Source organism: Populus trichocarpa, chromosome 9 (genome assembly GCF_000002775.5).
Source record: "Populus trichocarpa isolate Nisqually-1 chromosome 9, P.trichocarpa_v4.1, whole genome shotgun sequence".
Lineage (NCBI taxonomy): Eukaryota > Viridiplantae > Streptophyta > Magnoliopsida > Malpighiales > Salicaceae > Populus > Populus trichocarpa.
The window spans coordinates 4,974,423-4,986,733 of NC_037293.2; the positions used below are offsets into that span (position 1 = coordinate 4,974,423).

The following is a 12,311-nucleotide window of genomic DNA, read 5'->3' on the forward strand; positions in this document are numbered from 1 at the left end:
TCCACATGGATCTTTCTTAAAAGATTCTCTTTAGGAAGAAGAAGATCCTTCTCTGGGGCTACAAATTATTTGATTAAACTATTATGTACCATAGTACCAAGCAAGATCCAGGCCAGATTACCTCCGTCCTTAATTAATCAATTAATCCGTACATCTTTTGTTCTAACCTCTCTTAGCATATATAATTAAGATGCACATCACATTAGATTTGATTGTTAACGTTTGCTGGCAGGGCCATTGCACCTGCCTAAGAATGTTCCAAGTTCATGGAAGCTTTACTGTTTTGTGATCCTAATTGTACGGTTTAGCTTATTAAATAAAACTTCTCAAAGATTTCAATCCATTTTAATCACAAGCTTGGATAGGGTACTTTTCTTTTTTATATATTCTTTTTTGTGGCTGGGATTGCAATAAATTCTGTTTTAAACACGTTTTAAATATATATTTAACTTCAAAAAATATTGAATTAATGTTTTTTATAATATTTTTTTTGATGATTTGGTTATAATGATGTGAAAAATAAAAAAAATATGAAAATTTATTTTAATATATATTTTTTAAAATAAATTTTAAAAAACATATTGCATCACACTACTGGACACATAATTTTATACTCTTTCAAGAGGACATAGAGATTCTCTCTTGGTGGGGGGAATTTTCATTTGACCTTTAAGCATCCTTTACTCCTTCAGGAGAGAGAATCTTCTTGTTAATTAAGTGTTTTGTTGAACTAATGACTGCTGCCAAATGAGACAACTTAGTCATGATGAATTATTACTGCTGCTGCCATGAAATTTCAGTAAAGTAACTCGCTTTTGTTAATGTTAGGTTTTGCATCCATGGCACACAAAGAATCTTCCTATGAATCAATCATGGCATTGAATTAATGATTTACAATGCCTTGTAGACAAAAAAAGTATTTCTTTTTATAATGATGCCAATGACATTGATTTAACCATCCGTTCCATTTCGATGAATTAATCATCCTCGCAGTGATGATTTGTGAGCTATAAGTAACTTCCAAAAGTTCACTAAAAATGTGTTTCAAGTTTCATTTGAACTTAATCTTGTTTGGCAGCAATATATCTTGTGTTCCACACAAGATTTCTTCTTCTTTTTTCCCCTGTTCATCTAACTAATTGCCTAATGATGCCTGCAAACTATCAGCAAGAGGAACAGAGGGAAATCCACCTCAAGATTTCAAGGATTGGAACTTAGCATTTAGCCAGATTGGCTGGTGTTAAAAGCCAAGCCTGCTGCCTTGTTGCCATTGATACCACCATTGTCATTTCATCGTGCTTTAATGGAGCAAACATGGTAAAAGCCTAGTGACCACCCATGTCCCTTGCATATAGATGCTGTCATTCCCTTCAATCCATCCGATACAGGACGGCATATATCTACTGTGATCAAATTCAATAGCCGTAAGTGATACAGTTTCATTGCTGGTAGCAACAGGGCCATCCCAACTAGCTTTTTCAGCAATAAATGACAAAGAACAGTCACTATCCTTTTTTCTAAAGGAGGAGAAACCTTTCTGCAACTTGCACATGAAAGCACCTCCATTCACTTTATTCCTATTTCAATCAAGACCTTAACTGGTTACAAGTTACCAATTACAACCACAAATATTATGTCAATTATTAACACTTTCGGTTATCTAGTTGCTCTCTATTTTCTCAACTATATATTCTGATTCCTACAATGGTTTTAGTTGAAATATACTTCATAATATTTTCGATAATAATGCAGCTCTAATTTTCTAGCCATATGTTAAAAGGGTTCGTGAGGTTGCCTGCTGAAGTAATTTTGATTCCCTACGAAGCTTATCTGGTCATCAGAGATCGAAGAATAATTACTTATCGAGGGCTTAGTTTTACACACAAGCAAAAGAAGACGCAATGGAAAGCAGAAGCAGCATTCCATCTATATATAACATTAATGCCCTTTCGAGTAAAACAAAGAGACTCCAGTACCACAATTAGAGGCATCTTGGGACAAGAGAAAATGGATGAAAAAAAGGAGCATACCATGATAGATTATTGTGGCTGCGAATCTGATTCTGCAATTCTTAGTCTTCCGAATTCCCTTTCCTTTTATTGACAGAGATTTGCACACTTGCAACATTGATGTGATACATCCATCTCACATAACCTCCTCATTATTGTCATCTCAACACCAAGTTCACTATTATTTATATGTCGAACAATGAAACAGCTTGGAGAAAATACGGATATGGACCACCGAGGGTTTGCTGACCGAGCTTGGAATGAAGTGTATGACAAGCATAGAATTGGTTCTCGGAATTTAACGATAGGAACCCTTATTTGCTGCCCTACTTGATCCAAAATATTGGACCTTGGGCTTATCTGGGCCTTCAATTTATTCAGTCAAAAGAATTGCCCGCTTCGCATGTTAACCCAAAGCCTAATGGAAATAGAGGTTCTTCTGAATTATCTCTTAAATTCATTGGCAATTGCTCAACCTTTCTAAACCATGTCACGGGCAGTCGGCCACTAAAATCATAATCTCCAAATATAACATCTGTAATTCCCTCTCCTTCAGTTCCAGGCAACCAAGCAGCAATGAGACCATCTATCTTTTCCAAGAGCCATGGTTCTATAACCAAAGGTCTTCCAGATATCAGAATAACCAATGTGGGGATTTTATCAGCGACTGAGCTTATTATATCAGCCCCATTAAAGGGGATTGCAAGCTCTGAATTGTCACCAGTGAATTCTGCATAAGGATCTTCACCAACGGCTACAATGGCAAAAGAAAAATCTTGGCTTGCTAAGGTGTCTGGTGATGGAATTTTTTCATAAATCACCTCGGTTTCCTCTCCTATTGCTTCCTTAATGGCATCCAAGATAGTTGTCCCTGAAACATAAGCGACATTAATAAGTGTAATGCCTGCATTTACTCACAGCATCATGTACTAAAGAGTGTGTGTGTATTTTTCCAGTAACACTTATTATTGCAATGGCATTTCAAAATAGCAATGCCAGCCAGTTTAGCTACTAAACTCGAATTTGCATAATTGTAGGGACTGACCAGGGATCTTACAAGAATCATGAAAGGGTTCAATGGGAGATTGAGAGGGGAGGGCATGAGGACTATTCCCTGTTTGTGTAATTAGTAACTATTTAACAGACAAAATCTTGTTCCCCAACATGATACCGTAGTGATCAATACAAGTTAAAAGGAGAGTTAAGACGTTAAATACACGTTCCAAGTCTATAAGCTGGCTTCTTCTCTTTCTTTCTTTATCATTCTATTTTCCTCTCAAGAAAGGGGAGTGGGAGGAAAACACAGAATCATTAGCGAGAAAAAAGTAACACACTTTGACCTATCACCTACATCACACCCGCTCACCCACAAACAGACACATCCTGAGAAAGATGCAAATGCAATTTTTGCAACCCAGGAATATTCCAACAAGTGATCAAAATCAACTTGAATAGATAGTTGTTAGCATATCCAAGTTAAGAACTAAATGAAATCCGGACAAGGAACTCACACGAATAACTTGCAATAAAGTGTCACTTTGTACTCATGCAGCAAATGCATGTGGCAGGTGGATTATATATGCACTTCCCCAATAGTAGAAATTCCTACCAGGAAGCATCTTCAAAGAAAACTAGAAACCCCCTAGGCATCTGAGGATCTACATGCACATCAGTTAAATTTCATCATTAGGGATAAATCCACAGAACTGCATACCAATGGTGATTCTGCCACTCATCCCATTCCAGGCTATGGTCCAACCTCCACATTGATATCCAAGATTATCAGCATGTGTCCCAGCAACAAGAATCTTCTTAGCACTTCTATCTAGTGGAAGAAGCGGTTTCTTTGGATCCTTCCCATTTTTTAAGAGAACTAAGGACTTGCGAACTGCTTCACGTGCCAGTTCTCTATGCAGCTGCATAAAAGCATTAAGATAAAGAAAGGTAACTTAAGGAATATACTGAACAGTGTTATCTGCAACTACAGATGAAGGTTTAAATCAGTTACAAACTCTAGTGGTGAAAAAAAATGATATAGATGTACAAACTGTATGCACACGCACAACTTTTTCTAATACTCGGGATTTGATCTCCTTGTTCACATTATTAAATCAGTTTCCAGTACTCCAACTGGTGGCATCATCATTACTGTGTTGCCTACCTCCATAAATATTCAAATTCAACATTTTTTACTCTCTTCCCTTTGTATGTTGATCAGTCATCTCCCCATCCACAAATGGATTCAGCATTCCAGTACCCAAAAACTTATTTGACAGTACCTAAAAAATTATTTGAAGTGTTGATTTTACCATTTCAGTTTTGCGATTAAGGTGTCGGTTACCACCTCAGATGGAAATTAGATCCAGTGACAATGATGCATGATACAACAGTGGGAACATCACTGTCTACAAGTATACCATGTCTACCTCTCACTTATGATTTTAAAACCAAAAGAGATGGAAAAAGTAATTCATCTTGGCTGGAAAATGGGGAAATTTTGTATCTTCTAATGAGAGAACTACGCAATTACTATGTGTTGGATATTCTGAAAGTTACCTTGCAACCAACTATATCTAGTAAAGATCTATCAGCAAAGGGATATTCGAAAAGACCAGCCACAAACTTCACTCTCAGTATTCTTTCAACAGCATCATCAATCCTGGTCATCGGGATCTCCCCTGATTCTGCCAGAAAAATCAGATCTTTCATAAATTCTCTATGTTTTTGCCCCACCATTACCTGCATATTTTTGCACATTGGGAAGTAAGGGCATAAATCAAGGAAAGAAACTTTTATTATAGGCTTGCAGGAACTTGAGTTCTATCTCTACCATGTCAGTTCCAGCATTAACAGCAGTGGAAACACAGCGACGATAGTTTGATCCGAGAGGTTTACTGAGTCGGTCTAGTGCTTCCCAGTCAGAAATCACAAAACCCTGCAACAAAAAATTGCTTCCCAGTCAGAAATACCCGAACGTTCAAAGATTCATTTCCATAAAAACATAAAAGTATTTGATTAAAGCAGGAGTGATATTCCAACACAGCCTGCTATCTCCTCCCTCCAGAAAAGAAAAGGAAGAAAAAGAAAAGGTGGAAACACTTCAAAATTTAAATGATTCAAAAGTCAGGTTGTTGAGTCTTATTGATCACCAAAAAGAAAACTTTGAGATTAACAAGCCAGCAAGAAATCAACCAAATTTTGCATATCATTGTTTTAGTTTAGTGTCAGTTTAACATTCATTTTACAGATAGAAGATTCTGAAATAAAAATTAGAGGCAATCTTTACCTTAAAACCTAACTTATCTTTCAAAACTTCTGTCAGGAGAAAATGGTGAGCATGCAGTTGGCGTCCATTCCAACTAGAATAAGAAACCATAATAGTGCCAACACCCTGGGAAATACAGTCTAGATATGGTGCCATGTGAATCCTCTCTAGATCCTCATAAGACAATATAGTATCCCCCTCATTTAAACCTTTGTGAGTACCCCCATCTCCAACAAAATGCTTAGCACAGGCAATAACATTGTTTCTGGGATCAAATAATCATCAATGAAAAAGCATTACCAATGGGGTTAGAGTAGCAAGTCAATTTACAAAACAACATATATAGGTCAACATTATGCATGCACGAGAATGGAACTGATCTGCAGAATCCAGGCGGTGTAGATTGAACAAGGAAATAAATTTCAGGCAATGACTTTCTTGCATTAAACTCCAACAAGCACAACTAGAGCCTCATTGCCAGTGTTGTAAGAGAAGTTTCTAAGGCTTGTAGGTCGTATTATCAGAAAGCTGCTCACAAAAGTTCCTAATATGAAGGAGAAACAACGTTAACCGCACAACATTTGGTTATGCAGCCACTTGTTCTAGAATTTGCAACACTATAATCAACACCCTTTCATGTGTAGATATTACCCCACAAATAGTAAGCCCAACACGTGAATTAACATGTGAACTTAAACACAAGTATGAAAATTTTCTCCATGCGAAAACAAGCCCTCAAGAACAGATCAACCCCACTCCCCACCCTCCAAAAAAAAAATCATTTGGTGTCCAGAGAAATGTGATATTGTTATTTAACTTATTAAAAATAATGATCCAAACAACTCAAGATCCATTGGAGATTGGCTAGTTTGAAGATTTTGCAAGCTCTTTCATGATGTATTTCAACCAAATACATTTACACATCTTTTACAGATCAACTCATGGTGTATTTCAAGCTCAAACAAATTTCTATGCTTGTTATATAAACAAGTTGAGTCCCCAAAATCTGGTATTCGGCTTGATTGATTCATGAATATAACTTTCCTTTAAATGTTTGATACTAAATTATCATGAGGCATGTCTTGGAGTAGTTCAGTTCCACAGGAATGTAACCCATTAGGCAACGGATGCTGCTTCACCTTGACAAGGCTACAGGGGTCTACTTTTTTTTTCTTTTTTTTACTTTGTTAAGTATTTTTATGAGGCTGCAGTCTTTTAAGTTGTGATATATCAAACTTCAGCTGAATATCCACTCAAGCTATAGCTTATAAGTTATAACAGTCATTGACCCAAGTGAACTGAGCTCAACTTTGGTACAAGTGTGATAAGCTTAGGTAAGCAGGGTGACTTAAAAGTAGCTCAAGCTCAAGCCAAGTTTGATAGATGTACACAGACACTAGAGTTGAGTCCAAACAGTCTCACATTTGTCTCGGCCCAGTTCCTATGGCTCCTAGTAAAGATGCAATATGCAAACCATGATAGTAATGAAAATGGAAAAATGTTTGATATTAACTTCTCTCTACCTTCCTGCCAAGAAAGGGTAGCCATTTGGGTGTCCTTCAGGTGGCTGTCCCTGCAAGCCTGTAACAATAGAGGCCATCTCTCTAACTATGTTAGTGTCTTCACTGTAGCTCTCATAGCATCTTCCCCACCGGGGATCCCTGCATACCTGTCAGCACCCATTGAATAAATTATTCTGCATACTATAGCTTTAAAGCAAGAAGGAATATAAACAATGAAGAAAAGAACACCGAAGAAAACCAACAATACCACTATATGTTAATTCTGGATTTTGTTTAAAGATACCATACTATTGTGTTAAAAGCACCACATCTTCACAATCAATGATCTTCTAAGATTAGTACCAAGCCAACTCAATAAAAGAATTATTTACGTCATTAAATTTAAAGAACCCTATTTTCATTATATTATGGTGGTTAAATTCTTGTCATTTTAATTATTCATTAAATCATGTCCATTCGGTTTGAATTTAATAGTTTAGATTTAACAAATATGACAAAAGGAATATGAGAGGATCCCAATCCAGTTTATCAAGCATTACATCTGGTCTACAAACAAAGAGTTATTTTGAATCTTGCAAATATTCACCGACCATGAATACCGCATTGATTAAACAAAGGTAATAAAAGCATCTACATAAATTTTTACACTTCTTTCTATCACTACTTGCACGCTTTCAATGCAAAAACTTTTATTTTCTTAGGAAGAACTAGGTGATTCTATTGGTTTCTTCTTGGTGATTTTGCAAGTTGTACAAAATTTCATATTAAAATGATTAGACAGTCAATTAATTCAGCTAGAAATCCTGCTGCAGAACAAATCAAAACCAGAGAACTCAAAAGGAGTATCCAATTGCATTTATAAGAACTTACAGCCACACACGGAGCAAACGTATACTGAATGCCACAAGCCCTAACTTCAAGAGCTGTTGCAACACCTATCCTCCGCACCAAATCTGCATCTCTATATCACATTTTGGCATTACAGTTCAGGACAAGCAGTGATACTAATAAGTAGACTCTGAAATTAATCTTTCTCTAATTTCTCAAATGATGTAAACGTATTAGAAATGTTAATCTGAACATTAAGCTAGCTATTCCACTCAATAAAAGAACAGAATTAAAAACTCACCTGGTGGCTCCAAGGCCAACATTGTGAGGAAATATGGTGGTACCATAAACACCATTATTACCATGAACAGCATCAATCCCATATATAATGGGTATACCAAGCCGCGACTGAAGTGCTAACTTTTGAAACCAATCAACCATATCCGCCCAGTCAGACGACTTTGCATTTGGAAAAGGTGCGCTGCCTCCAGCGTTCATTACACTCCCTACCAAATAGTCCACTAACTTAATGAAGAAAAGCTTAAAAGAAAGAAAACCCGAAAAAAGAAGAACGACAGCAAACGTAAACTTCATTGAATCATTTAGACTATAACATATAAATTGAAGAGGATATATATATAAAATACCAATTCCAAGATCCTGAAGATAGTGGGGAGTGGCAACAGAGCGTTCGATTTGGGTCATCTGGGCAACCTTCTCTTTCAAAGTCATTCTTGAAAGAAGGTCCTTTACACGAGCTTCAATGGGTGAATTGGGGTCTTTGTAAATGCAGCTGCTGCTTTCCATTGGTCTGATCTAACTGTCTGGAACTAATCTAAATGTTTGGGCCCAATTTGCTTTGAATGACTGAAAAGGAGAAAGATACGAGCAAGAGAAGAGAAGTAGACAAAGGTGCTCCTTACATTATTTTATAGCGGGAACATGGCGGTAGTTACAGCCTACAAGAAGAGAACCACTGGCAAGGCAATGATAAGGTAAAGATGTGGCCTGGAATAAGAAATATTGATCCAAAGAATTCGACTGGTCAACTAGTGGCTCCTGCAAGATGATTCGTCTAATCAGCTAAAAGATGAAGATGATAGAAATATTATTGTATTTTCTTTTTGAAAAAATAAATTAATTAAATGGTATAAACTAATCTATGCATATAAGCAAAATTACAATAATCTTTTAAGTAAATTTTTAATTTTGAAAATTATTTCTCTCTCTTTTTTCCTTTTATTACAGATAAGTGGCTATAGAGGGTTTGATTTCTTTTATCTTTTTCCTTTTTTTCATAAAAAATAATCATGATTGATTTTTTTTTTAATTTTAAAAATTAATTTTTTATTATAAATAATTTTTATTACAAGTTTTTATTATTATTTAATTTTAAAAATTATTTTCATATCACAAGGTAGTTGATCAACGCTAAATCAACTAACAACATGAAATCATAGTTATTAAATCTATATCGGTCCAGTGGGTTAATCCGGGGTCTGGTCGACTCGATGACTGAACCGGTCCGGATAAGATAAAAGACCAGGATAAGTAAAAATCGGGTTGGCCTGCGACCCAGCAAAACCTGGACAAGACCGTTTTTTTTCAAATGTATTTTTTCTCCTAGTTAGAGACTCCATTTTTTATATATTTTTTAGTTGGTTATTAATCATTTTCAAAGTTCATTATATAAATACTAGAAGAATAATTTATTTTTTCAATATGAGATTTGAAACCCTTTAGTATATATATTTTATGTTCATAAGAAAAAAAATTATTTTTCAATGTGAGATTTCAAGTCCTTTAATATATATACTCTATGTTCACAGGAAAAAAAGTTATAATTTTTTAATATGAGATAAAAAATCTTTTTGGTTTAAATATTTTAACTTAAAAGAAAACATATTAATATAATATCTTTTTAATATGAAATAAAAAACTTTTTTTGAAATAATCTTTTTAAACTTAATTATTTATAATATATATATAGTCTATATTCACATAGATTGTTTCTAAATTTTTTACATGAAATATTAAAACTTCAAATGTTTTTTTAAATTTTTCCTGGTTGACCCGAGTCAATCAGTGTAACCCGAGACTCGATTCCTTAGCTGAGTCTGAATCGGGTCTGATAACTATGCATTAAATCAAGTATAAAAATAAAGGGAAAAACTAATGCATTCTAAAATTAAAAAAAAAGGTTAGTATAAATAAAATTAAATAAAATAATTGATATGATTGAAACTCAATAATACATGAACATCCAATAATATTTATCAAGAATTAATTGAGTCTTGGAGATGGTCACATCAATTAACAAATGAATAAAATATAATTATTATTGTAAATCATTTTTTAAAACAATAAATTAATCAACTGTTATAAATTAGTCTATGCGTATAAGCAAAGGTTTTTTTTTTTTTTTATGTTAATCTGAAATTGTTTTTGTTGGTAAGAAATCATGGATGTACAATTAACTATTAAAATGAAATTTAAGAATATATGTGAACCATATCCTCCGGTGGTTAAGAGTTAAAAAAATTACAGTACATGCTAGTAATATTTAAGGAGTCTATATTATTACTATGTTTTTTTAACAATTGCTCTAACAAAAGTTAACCACAGTTTCATAAATCCAAAGTGGCCGTCTTAAATATCTTTTTTAAGTACGTCTAAAAAGATATTAATTGATATTAAATATCTTTTTGAAGTACGTCTTAAAAGATATTAATTGATATTAACTACCTACTTACATTACAGTGGATAATATCTACAGCGCATGCATTGGAATATTGTTATCATGCCCGATTCAAGATTGATCCAGTCGAGAGATTAGGTTGCGAATTACATTGATTAACTCAAAAAAATTTAAATTTTAATATTTTATATAAAAAATTTAAGAAATCCATGTGAATATAGGCTATAAATACTATAAATAATAAAGTTTAAAAGAATATATCAAAAAGTTTGTTATCCTACATTGAAAAGATATTATATTATTCTTTTAAGTTGAAATATTTAAACTAAATTTTTTTTTATCCCACATTGAAAAAATATAAGTTTTTTTTATAAACATAGAATATATATACTAAAAGACTTCAAATTCCACATTGAAAAAATAATTTTTTTCTTGTGAATATAGAGTATATATACTAAAGGGTTTCAAATCTTTCAAATCTCACATTGAAAAGATACTATGTTATCTTTTTAAGTTGAAATATTTAAATCAAAAAGTTTTTTTATCCCATGTTGAAAAAACATAATTTTTTTCTTGTGAACATATAATATATATAATAGAAAGTTTCAAATCTCATATTAAAAAAATAACTTTTTTCTTGGGAACATAGAGTATATATATTAAAGGGTTTCAAATCACATATTAAAAAAATAACTTTTTTTCTTGTAAACATAGCGTATATATATTAAAGGGTTTAAAATCTTACATTGAAAAGATATTATGTTATCTTTTTAAGTTGAAGTATTTAAACCAAATAGTTTTTTATCCCACATTGAAAAAACATAACTTTTTTCTTGGGAACATAGAGTATATATACTAAAGGGTTTCAAATTCCACATTGAAAAAAATAAAACATTCTTCTAATATTTATATAATGAACTTTGAAAAGGGTTAATAACCAACTAAAAAAATATTAAAAAAGAGGGGTTTACGAGAAAAATCACATTTGAAAAAAAAAGGTCTCGTCTGGGTTCGCCCGGATCATAGTTCGACCGGGTTTTGCCTTATTTTTACAATGATCGGTCTTTTACCTTACCCGGACAGGTTCAACCACCGGGTCGACCTGCTGGGCCGGTTTGAATTTAATAACTATGATTGGAATGGTAACTTGGACGCTGGCCGCCAGCAGAGATGTTATAATGCACTGTTACCAACAGTCAGTTTCAATGGGTATAAGCTTATATATACCGGTGTTTTTTAAATATTTTTTATTTGAAGATATATTAATATAATATATTTTTTAATTTTTAAAAATTTATTATTAATACAATCACATTTAAAAAATCTAAAAACATAAAAAAATATTTAATTTCAAACAAAAATATTTAAACTTTTAAAAAATTACTTTCCAACTGCAAACACAAACAATAGTCAATAGTTGCCCTCTTGAATTTCGATCTTATCACCCACTTCATTTAATTTTAATGTCTTCTAACTTTTTGTTTATTTAAATTAGGACATGTTATTTTTTTTCCATTTTCTAATGAAATTTGGTTAGTTTAACCTCATTTCATTAATTGATTTAGCGTTAATAAATAAATAATTATTTATGTACGAAAATAAAACAATCAATTAGAAATATTCTTAATAAAATCAAAAAACTATGTCTTATAAGGTTGGATTGTAAGAATAAAAAACTCATGGATGTCCAATTCTTATGCATAGATATTATGCATGAAGTTGTTTCTGAACTAGTTGATCATTATCATCTCTGCATGCGTTGCAAAAAAGAAAAGAAAAATCTGAGTTTGGACTTTCATCTAATTCCTAAAATCTCTCACTATATCCTTTATTATGGATAACTTGGACTGTACTCATTACTATCACTGATGGTTTTGTTTGTTCACAAAAAAAACTTACTCAGTGATGGACTCTTGAGGTTTGTTCATGCCTTCATGGTGATTCCCTGAAAATTTCATATATGATGCTTCCAATTTCGTAGATTACGA

At 33.1% G+C, this 12,311-nt stretch overlaps 1 protein-coding gene across 1 annotated transcript; it reads right to left on the reverse strand.

Moving 5' to 3' along the window:
• Nucleotides 1–1,842: 1,842 nt before the first annotated feature.
• Nucleotides 1,843–8,688, reverse strand: LOC7481491 (uncharacterized). The gene is made up of 9 exons (XM_024608897.2): nucleotides 8,273–8,688; nucleotides 7,927–8,131; nucleotides 7,668–7,758; nucleotides 6,798–6,943; nucleotides 5,296–5,539; nucleotides 4,840–4,944; nucleotides 4,566–4,748; nucleotides 3,724–3,925; nucleotides 1,843–2,880 (listed from the first exon to the last, which is right to left on the reverse strand). Exons 1-9 carry the CDS (start codon nucleotides 8,430–8,432, stop codon nucleotides 2,387–2,389), a joined length of 1,830 nt encoding a protein of 609 aa, XP_024464665.1. The 5' UTR covers nucleotides 8,433–8,688; the 3' UTR covers nucleotides 1,843–2,386.
• Nucleotides 8,689–12,311: the final 3,623 nt, after the last annotated feature.

Bases quoted from the DNA above. Each gene is read 5' to 3' on its own strand.
- LOC7481491 (XM_024608897.2), bottom strand. From the start codon at position 8,432: ATGGAAAGCAGCAGCTGCATTTACAAAGACCCCAATTCACCCATTGAA. The intron at 6,944-7,667 runs GTAAGTTCTTAT...GGGTGCTGACAG, and splicing joins CGTTTGCTCCGTGTGTGGCT to GTATGCAGGGATCCCCGGTG. The intron at 4,945-5,295 runs GTAAAGATTGCC...TTTTTGTTGCAG, and splicing joins AAGATAAGTTAGGTTTTAAG to GGTTTTGTGATTTCTGACTG.